The sequence below is a fragment of the Camarhynchus parvulus genome, chromosome 5, assembly GCF_901933205.1.
Source record: "Camarhynchus parvulus chromosome 5, STF_HiC, whole genome shotgun sequence".
In the NCBI taxonomy this organism is placed as follows: Eukaryota; Metazoa; Chordata; class Aves; order Passeriformes; family Thraupidae; genus Camarhynchus; species Camarhynchus parvulus.
The window spans coordinates 40,163,383-40,190,576 of record NC_044575.1 but is presented as its reverse complement, the minus strand read 5'-3'; the positions used below and the strand labels follow the sequence as shown (position 1 = coordinate 40,190,576).

The window sequence follows — 27,194 nt, the reverse complement described above, 5'->3', positions numbered from 1 at the left end:
GCTCAGGTGAGAGCTGACTTCTGACTGTCCAAAAATGAGCAGGGAAGGCAGAGGTCACTGGTGCAGCAAGACTAAAGAATCTCCCAGAAGCAAATCAAACACATGCAGTCATACATACCAGAGGAAACTGAGAATTCAGAAAGAGACAGAACATTCTTTTTTAAAAGTATACACACAGATTTAAACACATGCTACCATCACCTACAGAAGACTGAGCACTGGTAACTTGGTTTTGGGGTCACTGCTTGCAGCTCTGGGTGTAGAACCCTCTAAAGCATTTAAGAGCAGGACCAGTGAAGCGCTTTATAGCCAATGACTTGTGACCTCCCTGAAGGCAGAGAACATGAAAGTCAGGCATGTCTGTGATTTGCCACCATCTAAAGCAAAGAATATTTCTTTTCCCCTACTTCTTATTCTTCAGGAAAGTAATCTCTTACCATCACTCAAAACACAGACCAACTGCACAGCCTCATCACTGGAACTTCTCACTTATTTTTATCTTAAAACAGTAGATTACCACAAAAACAGTGACTGAGAAACACTAGTCAGGCAGGCAGAACTCAAGGACACATTGGAGAACCCAAACACCCTGAATAACAGATTCTCCTCCGGCAACAAGAAGCTGCATTCCCTCTCCCTGCCTCATATTCCTGTGCTTTAAAAGGGAAAGAGCTGCCCCCTGCCACCAGGTAGCACTACCTTATGGTTAGGGACAAGCATGAAGCTTAGGACTTGTTAAGTAAGAAGGAAAGATTACAGTTTGTATTTCTGCCTTCACCCTTTCAGATTAAACATTCATTTTTCACAGCAGTTCATGATGCTGCACGCACATGGCACCTGAGCCAACCCACAGAGCTTGTTTCTTATTGCATCTGCCCTCAGGAGCCAGCTCCTTGTAAAACTCATTAACAAAGCGCTTAAAAGTCACAGAAAATGCAGACAGACAGCTGCTTACCACTGGGGGTCTGTAAATGATGGAGATTGTGGCCTGAAGTGACAGATGTATAATGCAAGTGAGGTACAGGGAGACTGATACCCCCTCCAGAGTCTCTGCTCTCCATGTTCCTGGCTGCTCATGGATTCATCAGTAAACACTGTCGAGGAGAAGGCAGCAGCCCCCATTTCCAGTTTTATGAGAAATATCAGTGATGCTAGGCAGATATAGCATTCATTTTACACATTTTACACTGGAAACCACTCCAGTCTCAGACGTATGTGATCACCCATCCTCACTTTACTCTTGCTTTGAGAATGATCCCCAAAACAGCAGTCCTTCTCTCCCCAAAACTCATACCAAGGGTCATAGTGCAATGGTTACCCTAGTTATCAACACAGCCAGGATACTTATAACAAAATGTTAAAATGGCATATGCAGAGAACAGGGTTTGACCTAAGTCACTCTTAAAAGGCAGCAGGACACGGTACCTGGGTGACTGACCTTGAAGGGTGGTTGATGAAAATGTGGGCCCAAAGTGAGCCCTTGCTCTGAAGGTCTCACCCTACCCAGGGAAGCAGACACAGCTCTCAGTAAATCCATTTTTGTCTTTCCAAAATGTGCCAACAACAGCTGTATTCCTTACATGCTTCCACCTCCTTTCTCCCCACAGTGTCAAGAACTTGAAGAGCTCCCCACAGACATTCTGACTTCCTAAGCCAGCTGAAAATGCAGACAGGGAATGCAGAAAATCCCAAGTTCTTGTGAACTTCAATTCCCTTACCCATCTAGGAATCTTCCAGCACATTGCTATGGTAGAACTTACTGTGGCAATGGCTCGGCCCACACGAACAACTCCAAAATCATTAGGATCCAGGAACTTGTTTCCATACAGATAGATGCCAGAAGCAGCTGCTGTCAATGAGGCAAATTTCAAGGCCCTTAGTGCCATGACTGATGAACCCTGCCAAGATACAAAACAGCAACTGTAACATCTGATAAGGACTCAGTGACCTGATGCCCACAGCCCCAGAGGACCTGACAATCCAAGTATTAATTGCTCCTTGCCTAATGACACATTGCTAGCACTGCCCCCAGACAAGAGCTCAAGCAATCACCCAGCACTGAGGGTAAGTTGCTCATTCCTATTGTGAACTCAACAGTGTCTACAGGCCACAAATCCAGAAGTAACTCACTGCTAGACCTTGCATAAATGCAACAAAACATTTGTTCAGGATCCCAAAGGCTTTTCAAGGAGACACAACAGGTGGACAGACAGAAGGAAGCATGAAATCACCAAAAGTCAATTCTGATCCTATCAACAGGCACTTCTTTGCAACCCAAATTTTTGAAGACATCACAGCATAGGCAGATTTTAAGGAGACAACAGATAATATAAAAACACCAGGTTTAAAAAGAGCCCTTGCAACATGAAGACCCAAAGTTTGTTAGAAACTCTGCCAGGCTAGTTCTAAAAGCTCCACACTGATGATGAGTGATCTAAGAAGAGGCAAGGCATCCCAGGAGGTTGTATGCCACTCCAGCAGTCGGTGCCAGACAACTACAGAGAATGCAGATGGGGGACCTGAGCAGTGACCAAGTGAGATTTGTATTCTCATTATCACCATCCCACCCAAGTGCCAGACAGGGAATATACTGACAGAACAGCAATCTGCAGGAATGTACAGCCTATTCCTAGCCCTGTCACAGGCCCAACACAGGCCTGGGGTGAGACACTTCTCAGCCACTTTTTTTCTGTGGGACAAGGGTGGGGAATGAACACATTTCCCACACTAAGCACTTTGGATCACTACATTCATTGTTTGCAGCATATAAAGTAGCATAAACCTGTAACTCATTACACGTTAATTTACATATTTTCCATTTCTTTATGTCACCATAGAGGACTCAGATATGAAAAAAAGCAAAAAGGAATTAGGCACATTTTTCTTTCCTTTCCCTGTGGCTGGTACTGGGCAGAAAGTATGATTGACCTTTCCTTCTGCTTCTACCACAAATCAAAAGGTATTGTCACTTCTCTGCAAGCTCTCAAGAGCACCCTGGACACAGTGCAGGCTCTTACCCCATCAAGATGGAGTCTACTAATCCTCCCACTCCTAGGCTTGACTGAGAAACTTGCCTGCTTCTCATTGTGAAGCTTTAGCAGGGTCAGTCTGGCTTGTGCCTTTCCTCTCGGAGCCTTGTAACCAAAAAACACATGCAGTGACACAGGTCAAGTCTTTCAAAAACAGTTCACAAGAACACAATCAGCAAAATAAGCTAATATAACACAAGAGACCTTTGTACATGAACCTTAGCTAAACTTTATTATTTCCTTTTATTTCCTTACAAACCCTAGGCAATTGTGAGGCAGAAAAGCTGAGGCATATTCTATCAGTGCCAGTCACAGCTGCCTGCAGCAACCCAGCTCTTTCTCCTGTCACAATGGGTAGCTGGCTGACCAGTACTCCTTTGAATCTGTGATCAAGCTCAACAGAAAATAAACCTGGGCTCTTGACTGCAGCCAAATGCACACATACTTCACCAAAAAAAAGTCACCCTCCGTCCCCTGCCTCACTGGAATTCTACAAATTTTGGTGTTTCTTCCAGCAGGACAAATCTTTTTTTTTTACAGAGATCTCTTGTATCTTCTGTCACCTTCAAAAGTAATTTTTTGAAAAGTATTTTAATTAAATCATTTGTGCTCCTTGTATATTTCTGTAAAATTTCATTTATTGAAAAGTGAAAGGTGCAGTGACATTTTCTTAACAGAAAATATGCCTCTCTTTTTCATTATTTTTTCCTTCACTTTCTCAAATACTAAAAGAACATTTTATTGAAAGCAGGATGCAGGTCCATCTGTTCTTGCATATTATTCCTACCTGAAGCTATAATCTGCAGTTTGTTACATCACATCTATTGCCATACCCGCCAGCTGTACGTCACAAACAGAAGATGGGAACTTTAGGTAGCAAATAAACAGGCAGCAAAGCTTAATTTTTCTGCAAGTTCCTACTTTCATGCTTAGCATGTTATAGCAATAAAAAGGGAATAACTAAAACGCCTCCAATAATAGGTACAGAAATAGAATTCTCTAAAGTAAATTGTATTTCAAAGTTTTGCATAAGGTATGAAGGAGCCTGTTCCACGTAAATGAGCCACTATGACACCCCTAGGGATATCTTAAGGGCCCTGTCAGCTGTGAAACAAGCCTTGGGATGTCACTGCCTCTCATTATTAAGCCCTGCGTTGATAGATCACCTCCAGCCCTTTTTTCACCTGAGGTGGCTCCTTTGACTTTCACACAACTTGGCGCACCTAGGTGTCCCTCACGTTACAGCCAGGCTCCTCCTGTTCCCAGCAGGGCAGCCGGGGCGGTGCCGGTTCCCCGCCCGAGCCCTGAAGGTGACCCCACCGCCGCCTGCCGCGGCCCGGGAGCGGCGGTGTCCGCTGTCCGCCCCGAGGACAGGGGGAGCCGGCGCCGCTCAAAGCCCCGGCCGGGCCGCTCCGCTCCGGCCGCCAGGCCCGCGTCCGCCGCCGCGCCCGGGATCTGCCCGTGAAGGACACGAGGGGCCTGCGCCGCCTGCTCTCCGTTCTTCTTCAGGCCGGGCCGGCTCTCCCGGAGCAGCTTCCGCACCCCGCGCCGCTCCAGCCTCCGCGAACAGCCCCGGCCTCGCCGAGCGCTGCGACAACCGAGTCCCCGCCGCCGGGGCCGCAGCTGCGGGCGGCATTCGCCGCCCGAGCCCGGAGTCCCCGGCACGGGCCGGGGCGGCCGCGAGGGCTGTGAGGGCGGGACGGCCCGAGCGCTCCGCCGGCGTTCGGAGCGGCACTTACCGACCGCCTCGCCGGCACTTCAACCCGCGCGCGCCCCACGCCGCTCCCCCCTGCACCTCGCACACGGTACGGCCCTGGCCCGCGCGGCACGCCGGGAAACGTAGTCTCGCTTGGCGGCATCTCGGAGGGGCGGGGGCGCGGTGGGACTGCAAGGGGCGGCTCTTGGGCGAGCCCACCGGGGATTGGCGGGGGGAGCGCTGCGCTTCGATGGGGCCCGCGCTGCGCTGACGCCTCGCCCTTGCTGCGGGGAAGTGCGCAGCTGGCACCCAGGATTGTAAGATTGCAGGATTGCTACCTGCTCCTCTTCGGTAACTGCAAGGTAATGCAATCTCACTTTGTCAGTGAAGCTCCCAGCAAACCTATGCTCTGCACTCTTAAAAAAATTTCACACTTAAATTAAATTTCGCATTCTGTTTCGCAGAATCAACTAGGTTGGAAAAGACCTTTAAGATCATTGAGTCCAATCTGTGACCTAACACTACTTTGCCAATTAGGACATGGCACTAAGTGCCACATACAGTCTTTTCTTAAACACCTCCAGGGACAGTGACTCCTCCACCTTCCCGGGCAGCCCATTCCATTATTTAATCACTCTTTCAGTGAAAGAACTTCTTCCTAAAGTCCAGCCTAAACCTCCCCTTCCACAGCTTACGTCTTCTTGTGCTATTGCTGGTTACTGGGGGAAGGTGCCACCCCTTAGCTGGCTACACCCTCCTTTCAGGCAGCCATAGAGAGTGGTAAAGTGTCCCCTGAGCCTCCTCCTCTCCCGGCTAAACACGCCCAGCTCCCTCAGCCACTCCTCATAGGCCATGTGCTCCAGAACCTTCGCTAGTCCAGGTAGACAACATCCACAGCCTCTCCCTCAGATACCACGCAGGTCCCCTGGTCCTAAAGGGAAATAAGGTTGGTCAGGCAAGGCCTGCCCCTTCAAAATCTGTGCTGGCTGGCTCTGATTGCTTGGGCATGCTGTAGGTGAAGTGTGGTTTTACTCAAGATGATCTGTTCGGTAAACTTGCCAGGCACTGAGGTCAGGCTGCAAGGCTTGTACTTTCCCAGATCCTCCTTTTGGCCCTTCTTATGGATGGGTTAACACTGGGTAACCTTGAGTCATCTGAGACCTCCCCAGGGAGCCAGGACTGATGGTAAATGATGGAGAGCGGCTTCGCAAGCTCATCTGCCAGCTCCCTCATCACCCTAGGATGGATCCCATCAGGTCCCATAGACTTGTGAGCATCTAAGTGGCTCAGCAGCACTAACTGCTTCCTCCTGGATTACAGGAGCACTATTCTGCTCCCTGTCCCATCTACTAGCTCGGGAGACCATGACATTGCATTCAAGAAAACATCTTGATGACAAGTCTCTCTTCCTGGATGAATAGGTTTTTCACCCCTGTGGAAAAGTGCTGTAAAGGTGATTTAACTCCCTTCTCCCTGGCTGTGGGACAGTGGTGTGTTAAGTAGTTTTCTTAAAGATCAACATAATATTGGGAACATTTGATGGGTACCTTACTGGATTTGTGTGGCAAGGTTTTGTTGTGGGGGGTGGAGGATGCTACAGGGTGGCTTTTGTGAAAAGCTGATAGAAGCATCCCCCGTGTCTGACAGGGCCAACACCAGATGGCTCCAGGGCAGGCCCAACGCTGGCCAAGGCCAAACCTGTCAATGACAGGGGTAGCACCTCTGCAATAGCATAGGTAAGAGAAAAAAAGTTATTGTGAAGAAGTAATTGCAGTCAGAGAAGAAAGGAGTGGAAATATGTGAGAGAAACAGCTCTTGCAGACACACCAAGGTCAGTGGAGGAGAGGCAGGAGGTGGATATTTTCAGATCACAGAATATCCTAAGGCACCCAGAAGGAACATCAAGTCCGACTCTTGAGTGAATGGCCCAGCTTGGGATCAATCCCACAACCTTGGTGTTAGTAGCACTATTCTCTAACCAGCTGAGCTATTCTCAGGGTCATAATACTCCACGACCCAGAGCTGAGATTCCCCTGCAGCCTGTGGTGAAGACCATGATGAGGCAGCTGTGCCCCTGCAGCCCATGGAGGGCCATGGTGTATCAGATGTCCACCTGCAGTGTGGGGAGGACCCCACACTGAAGCAAGTGGATGCCCAAAGGAGGCTGTGAGTCTGTGACCCCCTAGAGCAGGACTGACAGGACCTGTGGACCTCTGAAAAGAGGAGCCCACACTGAAGCAGATTTGCTAGCAGGACTTGTGACCCTGTGGAGAGGCAATGCTGGAGAAGTTCATGAGGAACTGGAGGCCATGGGAAGAACTCACATTGGAGAAGTTGGTGGAGAATTCTCCAAGAGAGGGACCCCACAACAGAGCAGGGGAAGAGTGTGAGGTGTTCCACCCCTGTGACAGAAAGAGCAGCAACACACATTTGTGTGTGATGAACTGACTAAAACCCCCATTCCCTGTCAGCCTACTCTTCTGGTGGAGAGGAAATAGAGAAAATTGAGAGTGAAGAAGGGAGATTTGGGAATGGTGTTTTTTAAAATTTGGAGTTATTTCTCACTATCCTACTCTGATCTGATTGGTAATAAGTTAAAAATCAACTTATTTCATTTTCCCCAGTCCCCATGTTTTGCCCCTGACAGTAATTAGTGAGTGATCTCTCCCTGTCTTTATCTCAACCCATGAGGCTTTTGTTGTTGTCTGTCCCTGTCCAGCTGAGGAGGGGAGTGACAGAGCAGCACTGGTTGGCACATGCCATCCAGATAGAGTCAAGGTGCCACAGTACCCTTTTGTCTCCGTCCGGCTTCACTTCATTTTTGTTTTCCTCACTTGCACTCTGCTGCAGACCGACCTTAATGTCAATGCCTGCACAGTGAGGGCTTGCTGCTAAATATCATCTCTAAGAAACAAAGCAGCTACAAATTATGAAGGGCAGAGATGAGGGTGATTACCCTGCTAGCACACTGAGGATACAGGGCCCACATGGCAGTTGCTGCATCAGCCATATGATGGCTAAACTGGCTGCAATCCCATAAGTTTCTTTCCCTTCTAGGACAGATGGGAGCTTTTGAACTGATGGGGGGCAGTGAAGCATCACAGCTTAGTCTTGGACGATTACAAATTATGTGGGAAAGACTATTTTCTGGAAGGAAGCTTCATGGTTTGGAGGTAAAAAGAGGAAGAAATTTTAAAAAAAGAAATTAAAAAGGGAGATGTGAACCTGATGGACTGCTGAGGAAATGAGAGAAATAAATACAGATTGAACATGAAGTAACAACTCCAAATCACATCATTTAAAAAGCTTAAAAATACAGGGAAAAGCTCTACTGTTCTTTTGTCTGCTAAAGCATATGTAAGTTTTGCAATAGATTTTTGTGTTTGCAAATTCACAGCCTCCATGGCTCAGGCTGATAGTGGGCATAATAGTGGGGTGTCCATTTAAAGCTACTGTGCTATTGCATATAAAAATCAAAAATAGCAACTCTAACCTCAGCACAACCACTGATTCCTGACCACAGCCCACTGCTTCTACCCTGGATGCTTAAAAGACTGCTACCCTGGCTATCAGTCCTCTGCTTTGGTGGCTAGATCCCACATGCTGGCAATGCTCCCAGCACAGGGAGCAGGTCAGCATCTGGTTTTTGCTGGCCTCTCCTGGGAAAGCTATGGGAGGTTTCTTCAGAATTATTTTGCTCCTTGCAGCTTTCTGTTAAACAGGCTGACGCTGGGTCTGCTGCAGAGAGGGGAATAAAGAAGAGGCTTTTGTAGCATAACAATGCCTTGTGCTGATGTGCAGTGGGCAATTATGTAACCAACGCTAAATCTTTCTATAATTAGAACAAGCACCTAGTTAGAGTGATCAGAGCTCTTTTGTGTGTGCCTGCACGGGGCTCTGCAAGAAAAACCTTGGCTTGAAAGAAAGATGCTGGCTTGATTTCCCTTCCCTTTTCAACTGGTGAATAAATTAAATCTCAGATTACCCCAAATTGCTGTGAAAGACAAACTATGAAAAGCGTTTCCTTTTCATTCCTGTTGAAGACATTTGCATCCCAGGTGTGAATCTCATGCAATGCAGATGCAAACCCAAAGGCTCAGCCTCTCTGTCCCAAGCACTGGAGCAGCAAGAGCAGCCCCACTGCCTGAAGAGTGGACAGAAGGTCAGAATCAGCCCTCCCTATTGAGAATCGATGTCTTTTTCAGCTTCACTTTGATGAAGAACATGACAAGATATCTGCAAAGGCTCACTTATAGTAGATATTCCTCATGTATGGAGAGAAGGCATGGGAAAAGAACAAAACAGTCCAGAAAGCGGGTGATCCTATGATTTTTTTTTTACCAATTCTTGGTCCGACTTAAATGGATATTGGCAGGTTTTGCCTTTATATCAGCAATAGAAAGTTGAGAGCTGACTCTGGAATCCATAAAATTTTAAAGTAGCATCTTCTTGCCAATCATACTGTACAGAGCCAATTTTTGGATAAAACATGTCTCCACAAAAACATGCCCATTGCCCAGGGTCATTCAGTCCCTGTGACTCAGTAGTCACCAAAGTCTGAATGTGACAGTGGAAACTGATGTGCTCCTTGGAGAGCAGGGCTTTACACAAGCAGCAAAATTCACTTCTACCAGTATTTTGTTCCTTCAAGGCCTTTGCTCAACCTTGTTGTGTGGTATCAGTTTAGGCAATTGCATGCCAGCTCCATACCTCTCTCTCATAATTTCTGTTGGCAAAAAATTTCCCCTTACTTTATTTGCTAAAGCTGTTGGTGCCTAAAGGGCACTCCACTTCTTATTGCAGGTTGTTGGGAAATGTCAGTGGGCCAACATGTCCTGTGTGAAATGATCTTACCACCTGGAAGTGGAATGCTTCCAAGACCTTTGCAAAACACCCCCAGAGTCTGTGGTTTTTATAGAAGTACATGAGAACATTTTTGCCTGAGAGAGTTTACTTTTCTACAATATGCAACAAATAACAGAAATTAAACCAGCCTTCATTTCAGTTGTTCCAGAGAACAGAGACATGGCTTGAAGAATGTAAAGATTTTTTTACAAAAGCACTAATAAACCTTCTTCCCCCAGCTATAATTATTCCTTCTGAGTGCTGCCTGTAACGCCTAAGGGAATGAGAAGTACAGGAATTGCTGATGTGGTTGAACCTTTCCATCAAATTAAATCTCTTCTCTTTCACTATTTAGCACCTTACCTGTCCATAATTTATCCCTTGAGTTAAGAAGAGTTGTTTATTTTGATAATTTTTATCCAACTATGCGCAGCAACAGATAGGCATACAGGTATCTGATATTAACAATCACTTATTCCATTACTTTGTATCATCATCTTCATTTGTTACAAGATATTTCATGAACCATTTAATTCTGGATTTGCAAATGTGAAAAGTGCTGAAGTGCTGAAGATAAAAAAGGTACAGAGGATTTAACACCCTAAACGTACCCCAAAAAACTTCTCAGAATGCATCAGAAATATATTCTTAAAACCAGCTGTGATATTCTCATCAAACTAAAAATGTCCCTGCTCCCAGCCATGCCAAAACCTCCACAGAGCCTGAACTCCTTACTCACCATACCAAGGATCATTTTGGCACAATCATTTTTGTGAATAGAGATGCATGTGGAAACCTGATATCATTGTCCAGAAAGATATTGTCCAAAATATGCTGATAAAACCAGAAAGGAATTAATCCTTTTTGTCTTAGAGAGAGATTTATGTTTGAGGAAAATACATCTCAGATTGTCAGAACCATTCCTTGCCTAATGTTTCTTTTGTGAGAAGCACAGAATAAGCTAAGTTGGAAGGGACACACAAGGATCCTGGCCCTGCACAGGACAGCCCAAGAATCACACCATGTGCCTGAGGACATTGTCCTGATGCTTCTTGAACTTGGTCAGGTTTGGTGCTGTGACCACTTCTGACTGTTCCTGTGTGGGCCCTGGTTGCTCAGGCTTGCCCAAAGCAGATCTGGTAATAATGAAACTGTCTCTTCCCAGAGGATTTCAGCTTTGATTAGAAGATAATAAGGGATAGAAAAGTGAGCACCTCCCACAGTTTTTCAAAGGTTAAACACTCTCATTGTTAAATATTTCAACCTAATTTCTCATTTGAATTTCCCCAATTTCCACTTCCAGTCCCTGGTTATGGTTTTGCCTTCCTCTATGAGATTAAGGAGTGGCTTAATATCTTGCATTTCTAATTTGCACAGGTACATATACAAGATGGTCAAATATCTCAATTTTTTGTAATGAACAAAAAATACTAAATGTTTTCATTTGCTCACTCAGGTAATTTTTCCTTGTAATCTAATTGTCAAAGAGCTGATAGATGGAGTTAACCTCATTCTAGTCTGGCAATAGTAACATTTACCTCTTAAACTTCACCACAAAACAAATTTACTTATTGTATTTCCCCTACACGTCCAGTTAATGGTAGCCTTATAATACCTTTGTAGTCTTTTAAACCTCTTCTACCTTCCAGAATTGTTTTAGAAACTTGAAGACCTGGACCAGAGTTCCTCTAGAGTTTGCCATATCACTACTTCTACATCTATGGCCTGCATGAGACTTTGTGTTACTTCGTAGCACAAGAAATTTGTTCTAAGCTGCTTGTCTCTCATAACCCTCATGGGTCCTTTTCAAAGTCACTGGTTCCCAGCACAGACTGTACTTAACCCTGCATTTCTTACTTACAGATATGAGTTTGTACAATGTGATGCAGGAACACAGCTGATTTAAATTGGTTCTACTTACCAAGTCATGTAGCTCACAATGTAGGACTCTCCTCCCAGTATCCCTGAACATTTTGCCACTCATTTTGAAACATACAGACTTGATGAATATTTCATATTGATAGCAAGCTGATGAAAATGGTGACTAGTATAAATCATAGTGTATGCCTTCCTTCCTCTGTAACTGCCTCAGAAATACTTTAAGCAGCATTGATCCACTGGTGGTGATTCCTTTGTACTTTGAAATGCCAGCCACTTCCCAACCCCAGTGGCACACCTCTTCAAGTGTTGCACAGTGCGAATTCTTTAATCAAAACAGCCTCATAAGCAGAAGATAGAAGTAATGGTGTGGCAATGCATTCCCCACATACAGCATTTAATAATACTCCACAGCAAGGAAAGGAGAAGAAATGTCAAAGTAGGAGGGATAAAACAATTTTTTTCACTGAGACTGGTATAACAGCTGGGCACAGAAGCCTTGGCAACTTCTAAGGGGGAAAGAAGGCTCGTGAATCAGGTGGCAATATTGCCAGATATGACAACAGCAATACTGTTACTAAATGAGTGACAGAATTGGGTAGAAGGGATGACAGATGAGTTTTGCTTAGGAAAATAATTGATAAATGGTGGGATGATGTCTTGTATCTTTACCTTTGTATGAATTGCTCATAAGACACCAGCTATCTCAGAGAGAAGGGGAAGTATCTGTCATTCATGGAGGTGGTGACAGAGCTGCTGTCACCACAATGTTAGACCAAAAGCTGATTCCCACTGGACATGACGAGTTCAGGCATAGAGACACTGCACAGGATTGCCTTTACTTTCCTCCAAATCTCTCCAGTCCTAGAAGTTGTAGCAGATTAATTTAGCCTGAAGGAGTATTTCACCCTTCAGATTAGGAGATGATAAGGCAGACAAAATGACTAGAGGACTGCAAGACAGTTACTCTGCTGTATCACATTCCTGCCTCTTATGTATGATTTTTTAAATCTCTGATAGAGCATGTTTGTTTCTTTAGTCATTCTACCTTTTTCTTCCCTATCTGGCTTCTGTTTCTCTAGATGAACCGTGCCTGGCTCAGTGGGACTCTTCTACCTTTGATTCACTAGATGTGATGTACCAATAGCAACTATTCATTAATAACTGTATCTGGTTATATATGGTGCTATATATTGCCACTTTAACTCAAATAATGATTTTCCTATGTAAAGCTCCACCTAGTTCCCATGTATTACAGCTCCCTGAGAAGTATTTTTTCACATTCCAAATTTTAATTGTACTCTAGAGTGCATCTCTTGATTTAAAGAACTCCTGTGTAACATATGAATGCCAATTAAACATAGACAGCACAACTCCTTTTTAATGCAGAGGTTTCTCTATTTTAAATCAATATTTTTGCACCACTTTAAGTCTCTTTTCTTCCCTTTACTCCCATGTCCCTGTTCAACGATTTCTAAACAGTAGGTATCAGAATAAATTTTATTCCGATCCATTTGTTCTATATTTTCTGCTTTTTACTTGGACATAATCAGCTGGATGAACTGTGAAGTTACTGAACTTGTTGGAGACTGCGTGAATAGTGCGGGGGAGCGGAATAGGATGGTTGAAGAAATAATCCGGGATATTGTAAAACTACACCTCCCATGACGCTTTGCGGCCTACCGCGTACGCCGCCGCGCCCCGAGTGACCTATGGAGACTACAACTCACAGGGCACACTGCGGTGCTGCGCATGCGCAGGTGTCGCCGCCTTCCCCCTCCTCGGCGTCCCGCTGCGGAGTTGACGGCCTACGCGGTTAAGATGGCGCTCACCAGGTGGGTCGGGCGGGCCCACCCGGGCCGTAAGGGCGATGCGACGCTCCCGGCCGGCCCGGGGATTCCCCGCCGCCCTGCGGGGCTCCGCCGGCGGGAGCGGCCGCGGTTAGGGAGTGCGCTGAGGGGCCGCGGCCTCTCGTGCGTAGTGGGCCCGGCGGCCGGGCCGCGGCCGCAGAGAGTGCGGCCAGGGCCGGTGGGGCCTGGGGGAGCCCTGGCGGGAGCGGGTGTTTGGCCCTTGGTCAGGCTCTGCTTCTTTCGCGTGTTCACTCCGGGTGGAAGGAGCTCCTCCGCCTCCCTTGGGCCCGTGGGGTTTGATCGAGGTTTCATCACCGTCAGAGAGGGCGAGCGGTCTTTGTTATGAGTTGTAGTGTCTCTCGCGGGGCATGGGAGTGCAGTTCCGGTGCCTGCCCCGGAATCCCGGGTTTCTCTGGATACTTTCTTAGTAAATGCACAAAAAGGCTGTGTAGACAAGAAGAGCTGAAAAAGGGGAAGTGAAGAAATTGGGGTTCGACTTGCCCTTGGCAGGGGGGTGTCAGGCGTTGAGATGGGAGGTCGCTGTCAGGTTTGTCTGTGGGTGTTTGCCTTGAGAGGAAGAAAGAGCGAATCGTTGGGACTAGAGACATAGGAACATAATATTTCTTTCTTATTCGTGGTAGTGTAAAGAACACCAGTGATGTGTGACATTCCTGTCGGAAACGGGTATTGCCACTCTTTCTGTTCAAGAAAGATGTGAATGTGTGTGAATTTAGCATTTGTTTTTGTAGGAGTCTTTCAGAATGCTGAGAAAGCACACATTGCAACTCTAATCTCTGAAGTTGCTAAATTTCAGAAGCTGCTCTCACATTTATGAGTGCAATGCTTAAGTTTCATAAATTGTTTCTTAGTCTATAGAGAGTGATTGTTGAGAAAGTATTGACTTAGCAAGAAGTTGGCTCAAGCATAGTTGAGTGTCCATGAGTGAAGTTACCGGAATGAACTTTTTATTTCATTCTCTTTTGGTTGCTGTCCATGGATGTCCAGTTTTTTGCCAGCTCCAACCCAGCTGTCCCAAGATCAGCTAGAACTAGAAGAAAGAGCAAGAGCTCAGAGATCCAGGCAGGCTGCTCTGGTCTCGTCCAGAAGGGAACCTCCCCCATATGGTTACCGGAAAGGATGGATACCACGAGTACTAGAGGTAAATATTTGAATTGATACAATAGTAATGAGTTTGCTAAAGGGGAAAACAAATTCTGGAGTAGAAATAAACCCTGATCACCTTGAATATTGCTGAGAATTGTGCAAAGCCTTACAGTGCACATGACCCAGACTTCTTGATATATTTTTGTGTTGGGAGAGGTTCTAATCCACCAGATTCCTTAAAACATTTGATGGTAAACAGGATGGTCGATGTCTACTTCTGTTCAGAGATTGTCGTGTTGCAATGTGGAAATATGTCTGTAGTCCTTAGGGTTTACAGTCTGTGAGCACAATGTTCCCCTGGGAAAGACATCCATATTGTTCTGCTGTTAGTGTTAAATGCAAATTCTAGATTATAGCTGAAATAAGTGAATGTGTGTGTATCAGAGAAGAGAACATTCATGTGTTCTGTTCAAAAAGATAGCCGCTATTGGGGGACAAAATTCTTATAGCTGGAAGGAAACTTAAAAATTAGTCAATATTTGTTGTTTAAGTATGTTACTGGCTAAAGGGTTTTGGACAATGTTATGTGTTGTAACCCTTGCCAGTTTAATGTAATCTAAACTGGAACTGCTAAAGGTAGAAAGAAAATACAGACGTGATCTGATTACAAAACTATTTTAGTACAATCTCTAACTGTGAGCCAGAAAAACCTTACAGTTTGAAGTGATCCTTGACAATAACTTCTGAGACCTGTTCTGATGAGTCCCAAGGCAGTGCTCTTGGAACAAGCATGCTGTTGAAGTTTTACTGCAGTAGTTCATGTATGATCCTACATTGTTTCCAAATACCATAATTTCATCAGCTTGTAACAGCATTGCCCTCATTTATGTTTGAGTGCCATTTTTTTAAATCCAACACTGTTCTGTAGTAATCCAGGTACTTCAGGTAGGTGTTCCAGTGGTTCACTGAAAGGAAGCATTCTTATGTGAGTTCAGCATTTAGTCATATGCTGCATATGTATGATATCAGAAATTATACTTTCATTATACCCAGTGTAGGTTTCCCTTCCGACACTGTTGAGTATTAAAGTTAATAGTGTAGCGCTTATTCTTTCTTAGTGTTACTAAAGAAATTTTTTAAGAAGCCACGTGCTGAAGGTTTGTGAAGACTTTCCAGCACCATTTGCCCACAAATTAATACACATCCCAAAAAGCCTGTTAAGGACTCCTTTCTGCTTCATATACAAGTGCAAATTTCAGTAAATGCTTTCAAAGCATAACCTTTGTCCAGTGACCCTGGACTGCCGTTGCTGGAAAATGCAAAACCTGTTCTTAAGACATAAAGTTACCAAAAAAAAAACAATTGAAGAATGACTGAATTTGATTCTGGCTAATACTTTAACAGCTAATTGTTGAATGTGGGACAAGCAGTGGAAAACTTCATATAACAGAAACTGTATTTCAAGGAGCATTTGCAGATGGGATAAGCGCACTGTCCTTGTTTGCAAGTGTTCTGCTTGGTCATTTCCACTCTCAGTCCACTCTGTCGCAGTGGTGGTAACTACTTGGTCACATGGTGAGCATGAAGGGAGATTGATGTGCTCAACACACCCATTCTTATTTTTTGATCTGTTTTGTTACCAGACTCCACGTAAGCCATGCCATTGCAGCAGAGAAAGGGATGGGTGCTCATGCTGCTTAAAGCAAATGCTTCCTCCAAGGTGTTGCATTTGAAACTGTAACCTGAAGTTGTTTTATGAATGGTACCACTGCATCCTCTGTGGTACTGAGCCAGGGTGATTTGCTTTAAGAAGTCTTTTGTTTATTAAATGCTTTTTATTTTGTTTATTAAATGCTTTTGCACCAACATGTTGTAGGAGAGAGGAATAAACCATAGGAATATTGGGCTGTTGGGTGCTGGCCCAATTTTCAGTGTATTTACACATCAAAGTAAGAGAATGTTTGACACACGTAGCATTGTAAAGTATGAGCTACAGGCTTTGAAAAGAATGGAATGTTTTTTTTATCTTCTTCATTATGGTGTGAAAAGCAACAAATAACCAGTAGAAGTCTTCATAAAAATGCTGCTCTTGTAATTTTAGTATCCACAGTTGCTTTATTTCAGAAGGTCAATTTTTGAAGTTCTCATTAATAAGTGACATGAGAATTAAATACTTAATTTTGTATTGTCTGTAGCATAGTATTGCCTGCACATTCTAGTCAGTAATATCTGTTCTGACTTTGTGCAGGAAATAATTACTGCGAGATATCTCTCCATTTCAGTGTCTTTTAATAACTGTGAGTTCTCTCATTAATTACTTTCTTACCAGTGAAAGAATAATGTTACTGGAGCATACTTACCAAGTTAGTTGTTTGAAATCAATCTGCTTTTCCATTCTATTTTGCATTTTTTTTTTCTTTTGGACATTCACTACTTTTTCTTGTCTGTAGGATTTTGGAGATGGGGGTGCTTTCCCCGAAATTCACGTGGCCCAATATCCATTGGATATGGGCCGAAAGAAGAAAATGTCCAATGCTTTGGCTGTTCAGGTGGATGCAGAAGGAAAGATAAAATACGATGCAATCGCTCGACAAGGACAGTCAAAGGACAAGGTAATATTTCTTCCAATCTGTCAGCTGGTGTATGTACTTGGAAAAGTTTTGTGTACACATTGCATGTCCTTGAACTCATTGGTATGGCATTAGCCACATGGATTGTGTCCTTTTTTCTTATTTAAGAATTAAAATAATGTCAGGCAGAAATTGGGATCTTCTCTGTAATGTAATTAAAAGATAAGACAAAAATGGGGAAAATCTCTGCACAGAACTTACTTGATGGCTTAGCAGTTTTCATTTTCCAATGAAGGCAAGAAAGTGAAAACAGTTCTGCAGCCTCATTTCAGCATGTAGAGAGAGGGGGCAAAAAATGGACAGAAAACACAGGTCAGCCTTCAGAATACTGCACCTTGTGTCTTACTGATCCAACATTTGACACTTCTGGTTGTTTTCAGTGGTTTTGGCACTCTGTTTTTGCTGTTGTTATTTAATTGTAGCAGAAAGTATTGCCAGTGGTTATACTACAGAAGTTTTGTGCTGAGTTCAGAGATAGCAAGATTCTTATGGAGTTTTTAAGGGGAAACTTCAACTTCCTGTATCCAGTAGCCTTTCTAAAACCAGGAGTTGACACCTGAGGTCCTAAATAGTTTTGAGGAGATCAGGTACCTAAGTCTCCTTTAAGGAGTATTTACACCTGCCTTTCCAGGTGTAACCAAGTGGGCTCTGTGGACTTTAATTCTCTAAGGCAGGTGTTGGGGTCTGGAAAACTGCTGAGGCCTGATGAAGTGTGTGACCAGCTGCTTCTTCCAGCAAGCATCTTCTGTAAAGAAAGTCTAAACAATGTTAACTACAAAGAGTGTTTTAGCTAATAGATATGAATAGTTGTTGTCAAAATAATTTGACTTCTTAGGCTTTTAATTAGGGTATCTTGAAAAGCTTATGATTACGTAACATGCCCCATGTCTTACTACATTTAAGGAAGGGAGGAAACCAAAATACAAACTTTACTTCTCAATCAAAAAAATAGGATGAGTATTCTAAGAATATCAGAGAAAATACTTTTAACAGATAAATCTATTGCTTTAAATAGATTCTACAGCCAGTAGGATTTTATATTTAATTAATATCTGAGTGTCAAAGCATCACATCTTGCATATCCTCATCCTTTGCCTCATACGTTACTGCAGTACCTTTGAAAAAGATGAGTGCAAACTGGACTGCATGCCATCATGTGGAAGAAAGTAGTTAGACTAAACAGAAAAAAAAACCCCAGCAGTGGCAATATGTTTATTGAGGGGACTTTTCTTGAAGTTCCATCAGGCTTTATCTAATGCCTGGAATTATTTTTCAAGAGGAAGGTGTGAAAATATTAATTCTATTCGAATAATTTTTTACTAAAGATTTGATACTTCATGCTGAATAGAAATGCTACTTTGGCAAAAGCATACAAAAGAATTTCAAGCAGATAATTAGACAAGAAGTAATCATATCAATTTAGGGGAAGCTGCGGGCCAAATAATAAGAAAAATCTAGTGTAGTTAAACCCTCATTTTTACAACTTGTCAAATACATCTTTACTTACTTGTCAGATTATCTTTAATTTGTATATAATAGAACTGTTCAGATTGGAATCTTAGTATGTTTGAAAAATAATTAGATATGATAGTAGGCTTGAGACAAAAATGACCATAATCTTTCACTGGGTCTTATTTGGTTTAAAGTTAGGAAAATGCTTCTTAACAGGTAGAGTTAGATTTAAGCTGTTAATGTTTGTCATATTTGATTCATGAAGATCTGTACTTTCATTAACTTTCCATATGTTGTCTATAATGAAGGCAGTCATATTCTGTCTCATTCACCAAGATGGAAGAGATGTGGGACTTTTTTGAAACCAGGCTCTGTAGAACTGTAGAGCTGGGTTTCCTAAATCCTGAGCTCTGCCTCTCTGTGTCAGGTTGATCTTGATTGCATCCAGCTGGATGTAAAAGCTGAGAGTAAAGATTAAGTATTGCGAGTCAAAGGGGAGTAAAACTGAGGGAAGATTAGATCACAGATTTGTGGAATGATTTGGGTTGGGACATCCTCTGTCAGACCAGGTTGGTCAGAGCCTCATTCATTCTGGCCATGAACACTTCCAGGGATGGGCTATCCATAGTTTCTCTGAGCAGCCTGTTCCAGTGCTTCACCACACTCATAGTAAAGAATTTCTTCCTAATCCTGATCTAAACCTGCCTTCCTTCAGCTTAAAGCACTTCCCCCTTGTCCTGTCAGTACATGGCCTTACAAGGAGTCCTTCTCCAGCTTGTAGGTTCCTTTAGGTACTGGAAGGCTGCTGTAAGGTCTTTCTGGAGCCTTCTCTTCTCCAGGCTGAAACACCACCAACTCTCAGCCCATGTTCATAGAAGAGGTGCTACAGCCCTGTGGTCAACTTAGTGGCCTCATCTGGACTCATTCCAACAGGTCAAGATTGTGTTTGGGGCCTCAGAGCTGGATGCATCACACCAGCTCAGGTCTCACCAGAGCAAAGTAGAGTGGCAGAATCACCTCTCTCAATCTGCTGGCCATGCTTCTTTTGATGTAGCTCAGAATAAAATTGACTTTCTGTGCTGCAACAGCTATTTGAAACAATTTCACTGAAAACAGCAGAACTACTATTGCTTGGTTTGATTTGCTTTGCAGGAGAAAGTATTGCCAGATATGTCATAGGGAGTGGTTCTTCAGTGATCTGTGTTGAGTTGAATAATATGGAATATTTTCTCTTAAGAGCTTCTGATAGTACAGTGTCAGTAGGATTAGACGCAGAAGTTTCATTTTCCAGAGAGCTGCAGCCACAATTCAATATTTCTTCAATCTTAATACTTAGAGCTAAAAGAAACAGATACTTAGCAGCCTGCCAGAAATGAGATGGAGTTTATGAACCTATTCTAGGAGCTACTTGTTTGGTCTCAATTAGAAAGCAAATTTTGTTCTTGCTACAGGTTATGGATTTTTTGAAGTTGAATTTAGTATTCTGCCTTCTTTGTAGAGGCAGCAGTTCCATCACCCAGCCCCTATCTTGGGATGACTTGTCAGCAGTTTCTGCTATTGCAGTGGTTCATCTTCCTTGCATCTGTTCCCTTATGTATTTTAAAAATAGTGGCTTCAGAGTATTTTCCTTGAAAAATACTGACATCAATGTGATAGTCTGACAAGCTTCCTGTTTGGGGTTGGCAGAAAGTCTGCTAGACATGAAATGCTGGATAACGTTGACAGGCCTGGATGTGTGACCTTATGGATCTGCGGATGGAGTTCCATCTGCTTGTCGAGATGAAGAATTTCTAGCCTAGCTATGGGGTTGGTTCTTGTGCTGCTGTAAATTCTTTCAATACTTTCTGTACTTACATTACTAAAAGCCAGACTAAAATAATGCATCAATTGTGATATATTTTGATGAGACTGGAGCTGTTCCTTTATTAGTAAAATAAGAACATGTAATTGCATCCTGTGTTTTTATGAAGATAGAAGAAAGAGTATGGAAATCAAAGAATGGAACTGTTAGGTCTCTTACTTTTTTCCAGCAAGAATAACTTTATATGCTGGAGTTTGATTTCTTCTTCATGGCCTAAGGCTGGTGGCTTATTTGTTAAAGGAGAAAAAAAAAAAACAATCATGAAGCTTATTTACAGGTTTTATTCCTAAGGTTGTCAATTGAATCAAACATTTACAAGAGAGTAGTTCCATTGTTGAAGAAAGTCTTGTCACAGATATGGGATAGGTCAAGAGAACATGAATCTGACTTAAATAATCAAAAGCATTACTCACTCACAACTTAGTTGCCTTTGTGGCAGAGCTTGGTTTGAGAGTTTGTTACCAGTTTGTTTTCTGGTGTGTGTACCGGGCTTACGACCAGGTAATCTTAATGACTTTGTAAATTGTATGTACTTCATATGGAGAAACGGTTCTTTGACAAGGAAGGCGGTCATGCTGCCTCACTTGATAGCAAATTCTTGATTTACATATAGGATTGATGAGCACTGTACAGGGCTGGTTGAGATATATAGAACAAAATATGTTGAGGATTTCTGTGTAGCAAATTAAGTAATTTCTGTCAAGACATTTGCATCTATCAAGTGCCTTGTGAGACTCTGAATGTGATTGATGTCTAAACCCTGCCATGTGGTACAGTATCTTAGCTAGTTAGGTAATATTATTTTCTTTCTGACTGTAGTGGCGTGCAGATTTCTAATTGCTGCCTGTTAAGGCTGTCCCAGCCAGGGAATCATGTAATTGTAGCAAAACTAGAGGTTTTTCTTTCTGCCTAGAAGGAGATTCTGCTTTTCAGTAGCAATCAGAGTGATTGCTCAGGCTCATGCTTCCTTTCAAATTTTGTAAATTGAAAAATAGTAGTGGATGGGCACAGTACAATATCAAACAATCCCAGTCTCTTCTTTAGCTTAGATGAATGAAATAACATTACTCATAAAACAAGATAAATGTCTAGAAAAACAACAAAAATAATTGTAAATTCATCATCTGCCTCTTTTTATCACTTCGGAAAAAAGACTACAATTCAAACATGCAAGTGTATGAAGTTTTTGATGGCAACAGAAATATTTGTTTTTTCAGGATCGTTTAATCTACATTATATATTTATTCAATAATAAAGCTTCTTGCCATTTCCATACAATGCTTCAGAGTTTAAATAGTTCATATAGATTATTTGTACCTCAGTGTCAAGTAGTTTTTAGATCACTCTTGGACCACCACAAGGACTAGCTTTTTTATTTTCTTTTTTTGTCTTTTGGGATGCTCTACAGATCCTTCAGCGTACTTTGTTTTTCATATTCTTCTTCAGCAAGACATTTGAACTTACAAATTAATTACCTTAGAGGAACATTTCTCTTCAAATGTCCTTCATTCAGGATCTGAGAAGCTAGAATATTGCTGATACTAATTAAAATGATTAAATTTTAGGAGTGAAGGCTGAGAAGTAGAAAATGACTGTTGTGTGATTAATTAATGCTGAGGCTAAAGGTTAATTTTGTAGTTGGACATGTACTGTATAATGAACTTGAAATAATAGTTCCTGACTTTTAACCCTTTGAACTAAAACTTCCTATTTTATTGGATATATGTGAAACATTAATGTAATACAATACATTTTTCCCTGAAGCCATCTAATAGTGTTCTTTCCCTGTATTTAAAATTGGGACTTAGAGCTGCCAGGAGCTAGCTGCAGGTTGTGTGAAAACTCAAGTACCTATATAAGGCAAAGTGTCAAGATTTCTCAAGTATTTATTTTTTCAAGAAACTAGTACACATAGTGAAATGAAAAAATACAGATTGTGGAAAATACTTGTATCAAAATCATGAGTAATCCTTGAAAACAGAAGTAAAAACATGCAGGATTTTATCAGTTTGGGGTCCCTTAAAAAGGAAAGTACTAGGAATGGGAAGCAGAAAACTACTGTCTAATGCCAGTTCTGAGAGCAACTTATACAATTATATTTATTAGATTGCTTTGTTTCTTCAATTACTCCATGTGTAAAATGGGGTCCAGAGTATATATGTAAACCAGTCTTCTAATTGAACAATATGTAATCATAATGCATTTATCGCTGTATATTCATTTTAATTAGTACTCAGCTTATAGTCTAAGCCTGAAACATTTCCTTTGATATATATACATGTATTCCTGTTCACCAGCACTAGTAGAATCTAATGTCTTCCAGGTCATTTACAGCAAGTACACGGATCTTGTGCCAAAAGAGGTCATGAATGTGGATGATCCTGAACTGCAAAGACCAGATGAGGAGGCAATTAGAGAGGTATTGTATGCACTGATGTGCCTAGTTAGCAGTGGTATGCTTTATGTCTTGTAATGGGATGAGATGTACACTGTGGTTTTTTTCTTCAGATAACAGAGAAGACAAGAGCGGCCTTGGAGAAATCAGTCTCCCAAAAAGTTGCAGCAGCCATGCCAGTTCGAGCTGCTGACAAGCTAGCTCCTGCACAGTACATTCGGTATGTAGTGCTGGTGTTGCTGTAGAATGGTGTGATATACAAAATGGATTAAAATTGGCATATTTGTTGAATGTCTGAGAACAGAAATTCCTCATGAATTCTATTCTTCTGTAAGGAATATGAAACTGGCTTCTGTATTTTGAATTAACCCACTAATGATCACCTAGTTTGAAGTGTGTAGAAATATGTCTTTAACATGTCATGAGTTATGGCACTCTGGAGGTGTTACTGTTTTAGCAAAAAACCACAGATTTGCCAAGGATCACTATTAATGATGCTGCCCTGAAAGTAAAGTACTTACTGCAAGTTTCAAGCCACAACAAGACACATAACAAAGTTCTTCCTTCGCAGAAAATGAGTAGTTGGAAACAATTGTAATTATGAGGAGGCTGATACTTACTTATGGTGTTTTTCTGTTTCAAACACAGAAAAATTTAATAGCAGGGTTACACTTGGCTTGAAGATAATTCTGAAAAAAGGTATGTGAAGAGGTTCTTAATGAACAGTAAAAGAACACCAGGGCTTCGCAGACATAGGTAGGGAGTATTGTGACAAGCTATATGTACTGTACTTGTTTTTCTGCTATTTCAACTCTAGGTTGAAACAGGAGAATGTAGCCCTGAAGAGAGGTTACATTCTGTTTGGTGTAACTGAGTCTGCACTCAGTGCAGTATCATCTGTGCAGATACCTGCTGCTGACATTGATAGTGGGGTAGTCTTAAACTGTTGTGGATAAAATGAAACCACAGCTGGAGCAGTGAACAGAGTGAAAATGGAGGTGGGAAAGGAATATCTAGCTGTGTGCAGAAAGCTGAGCACTGTTTTGTTCAGGTACACACCATCTCAGCAAGGAGTTGCATTCAACTCTGGAGCAAAACAGAGAGTCATTCGGATGGTGGAAATGCAGAAGGACCCTATGGAGCCTCCAAGATTCAAGTAAGTATTCATGGCTTGTTCAGGACAAATAGAAGATTCTGAAGTGTATTTCTGTGCAACATGCTGACTGTAATTGTACTTGTTTTCTTAATTGCTCAGAATTAACAAGAAGATTCCACGAGGACCACCATCTCCTCCAGCACCTGTAATGCACTCTCCAAGTAGAAAGGTATGAAATGCCATAGCTGTTCTCAGTTTTGAATGCTTAGGTGGGTCCACAAATTCTTCTTCAGTCTAGTTCATTTCTGTGTACCTTCTCATTACTGACCTTCTGATAAACTTGAAGTGATAAACTTGGTGCCCAGTGCAGTCTTTTTGTTTGTGGTTTTCTTTTTTTCATTTGGACAGTTCTGAAAGTAGCTGTATTTTCATTTATCTTGTCAAAGGTTGAGTAGATGTTTAATATATTTTATTCAGGGTTGCATTGCTGAATTTGTTCATGGCATGAATGAGTTGACTAAGGCTTAGCCTGGTACTCTTATGTTGCTTTTAGACAACACTTTTAATCTAATCCTTAATAACACTGACTTGTGTCATTAAGGATTAGCTCCTTCTGAGAGATGAGTGTAGTGGTGGCTCATCAGTTTGGTACAACTTGAATAGCTGCTAAATGTGCAGATGTTAACAAGCTGGCTGTGTGATGAAAGCTTAAGAGGATGCTGAAGAGCTGTCAGGACTTTATTCAGTGCTGGCAAAGATACAGTGCAAAAATAAATCCCATGGCAGAGGGTTTGGAACCAGCTGATCTCTAAGGTCCGTTCCAATCAAACCATTCCTTGATTCGGCAATCTTACGGCTGCTAAGAAGAGCTGGGGTTTTATTGTGGAATTCTGAACTTTCTACTCTAACTCATTTCAACAGTTTCATAGCTGCCTTTGAGAAAGAAAACAGTATTTCCTTTTACTATAAATCTGAAGATGACTTTGCTTATTCTCTTAAATCAGATGACTGTGAAAGAGCAGCAAGAGTGGAAAATTCCTCCGTGCATTTCAAACTGGAAAAATGCAAAGGTAATTAAGTTGCCATAAATTTATTTTTCTAATTCTTCACCCTGATAGGAAACTTAAGTGAGTGATTTAAGCTTGAATAATACTGATGTTAAACATCTAGAGTTAGGTAAACTGGCTGCTTCCAGCATGGAGAACACATGGTAATAGAGTTAATTTTTCTTCAGTTTGGCATATAAAGGTTGTCCAATTGAGAGTATAGAACTGAGGGTGAATATGTTACTTCATGCCAGAGATTATAAATTTTGAGAGGAAAATTTATATTAGTTAAAATCCCCATAATAGTGCAGTCCAAAGTCAGAATCTCTCAAGGTCACAAAGTAAAGCCATCTAAACTGAAAAACAGCAGACTATCAGAGACTTAAGCATGTTTCTTTTTAATACTGCAGTCCATATTTCTGGAAAGTTTTCCTTGTTGCATTCTTTCATTAATTAATTCTTATCACTGGTCAGCTAGCTATTTTTGTTCCTTGTTTGAGTAGGTATGTCCTGTCCATTTGATTTTTATCCGTTACTAAGTTTATGTTCCTAGAGAGGGGAGAATTCATTTGCTGCACTAACTAGTCTGATCATTCTGAAATATACTAAACTGTTGTCCTGAGCCAGCCTCTTCAAATGAAGGAAGGAAAAGCTGTATGTTTGGATGTCACTTTTTTTTCCTACTGCAACACAGCTGTCTAACTGGGACTGATGCTAATTAGGAGATCAAATTTTAGGTTACAGATGCTAAAACCAAAGCAAAAAATTTGTAGAGCTCACTAAAAAAATCTTTAAATATAATCTATAAATAATTTTGAGTTTTAGCTTTGGAAAACAAAATTGGTGTTTAGTGTGTCTTACTTTTGCTGGTTGCCTTGTCCCTTACTTTCTCATTTTGAATCAGCTAATCTCTTAACAGGTATGAAAACAGTTCAGGTAAAACAATTTTTAAGCAAAAAATTGTAAAACAGCTTAGAGTGGAGAAGCTATTATCTGTAGTTCTTAATATAAAGCAAAAAGTGGACCTTATCACTTGAAAACTATCTTTTGTCCTAAGATGAACCTTGAAGGGAAGCTGTGATTTGGATTTGGTGGGCGGGTGGAATTGGAGTGAAGCTTTGTATTACCTGGCAAGAATTTGAAGTACATATGTAAAGGACATCCATTGAGGCATTATAATGATGGGCTGTGAATTTTGTATGTGGTTTTGTTTTCTTACCCAATGAATATAATAATGCTTGTTATAACGAATACTGTTTCTGTGATTAACTGCCTCTCTGTTCCCACGGTAGGGTTACACCATTCCATTAGATAAGCGTCTGGCTGCAGATGGCAGAGGATTGCAGACCGTTCATATTAATGAAAACTTTGCCAAACTTGCTGAGGCACTCTATATTGCTGACAGAAAGGTCAGGTAGTTCTTCACACTGTTTTGTTCCATATAGTTTTACCATCTTTGTATGTTAATTTCCTTCACAAAATCAGCTGTGAATAGGCTTTAGCTTTTTGATTTGTCCTGCTTCTTTGCTAACCTAAGACTTAAGGCCTTATCCCCACTATCTGTGAATCGTGGGCTCAGCGTGCGTTCAGTTATTGGAAGTCACGGGTCTTGTCTCTCAGCTCTAACTGCTGTGGCTGATGGGTTTAAGCTTCCTAATTTTGGCTTCCTTTCTGTCCTGTTTACTGGCTAACTCTGTGACAGATCTGTGTGTATCCCAGGTGCTACACTTTCTGTGTTTTTAACTGTGTCTTTTTTGTGCAGGCTCGGGAGGCAGTAGAGATGCGTGCCCAGGTGGAGAGGAAGATGGCTCAGAAAGAAAAGGAGAAACATGAGGAAAAGCTCCGAGAAATGGCTCAGAAAGCCAGGGAGAGAAGAGCAGGGATCAAAACCCATGTTGAAAAAGGTACATTTCTTTGTCATTAAGACACCATGGCTTTTTTAGTATTCATAAGTGTGGGTTTGGAGTAATAATCTGAGAACTTGAAATATCTAAATACCAGCTGGAATTTCTAAGTATGACATCAGTTCATATCTTTATTGGTTAATTCACTGGCTGATTTGATGGGATGCAGGTTTGAACCTCACATCAGTATGTTCATGTATACAGGTTTAGGACAATGAGAATTTTGAAGTTAATAATGCATCAGTGTAAGTGATGGCTTTCATGGACAGTTCTAAATTAATTTTTTTTAGCTTATTGCAGATGAAGGGCAGATTTGTCTAGAAGAACTAAACCATCTTTAAGTTATCAAAGGTGATAAATGCAATATTCTGGCTCTTGCACTGTTGTAACTGATCTTGCAGAGCAGCA

At 42.0% G+C, this 27,194-nt stretch overlaps 2 protein-coding genes across 3 annotated transcripts in view; one reads left to right on the top strand and one right to left on the bottom strand.

Annotated features, from left to right (window-relative positions):
- Window positions 1-4,818, bottom strand: part of ADCK1 (aarF domain containing kinase 1) — a 72,713-nt gene extending 67,895 nt beyond the window's left edge. The window contains exons 1-2 of one of the 2 annotated variants that reach the window (XM_030948737.1): window positions 4,769-4,818; window positions 1,761-1,898 (exon numbers count right to left, since the gene is read on the bottom strand). In XM_030948737.1, coding sequence (XP_030804597.1) covers window positions 1,761-1,886 — 126 coding nt within the window. In that variant the 5' untranslated portion in view covers window positions 1,887-1,898; window positions 4,769-4,818. Of the gene's footprint in view, window positions 1-1,760; window positions 1,899-4,213; window positions 4,686-4,768 lie in introns of those variants that run through there. The other variant, XM_030948738.1, reaches the window with a different exon arrangement.
- SNW1 (SNW domain containing 1) overlaps window positions 4,747-27,194 on the top strand; it is a 26,771-nt gene continuing 4,323 nt past the window's right edge. Inside the window, exons 1-11 of the mRNA XM_030948736.1 lie at window positions 4,747-4,834; window positions 13,002-13,283; window positions 14,304-14,457; window positions 16,853-17,014; window positions 22,669-22,764; window positions 22,854-22,960; window positions 23,792-23,896; window positions 23,996-24,065; window positions 24,841-24,906; window positions 26,175-26,291; window positions 26,645-26,786. Of these exons, the coding sequence (XP_030804596.1) occupies window positions 13,201-13,283; window positions 14,304-14,457; window positions 16,853-17,014; window positions 22,669-22,764; window positions 22,854-22,960; window positions 23,792-23,896; window positions 23,996-24,065; window positions 24,841-24,906; window positions 26,175-26,291; window positions 26,645-26,786 (1,102 nt within the window). The 5' untranslated portion in view covers window positions 4,747-4,834; window positions 13,002-13,200. The remainder of the gene's footprint in view (window positions 4,835-13,001; window positions 13,284-14,303; window positions 14,458-16,852; window positions 17,015-22,668; window positions 22,765-22,853; window positions 22,961-23,791; window positions 23,897-23,995; window positions 24,066-24,840; window positions 24,907-26,174; window positions 26,292-26,644; window positions 26,787-27,194) is intronic.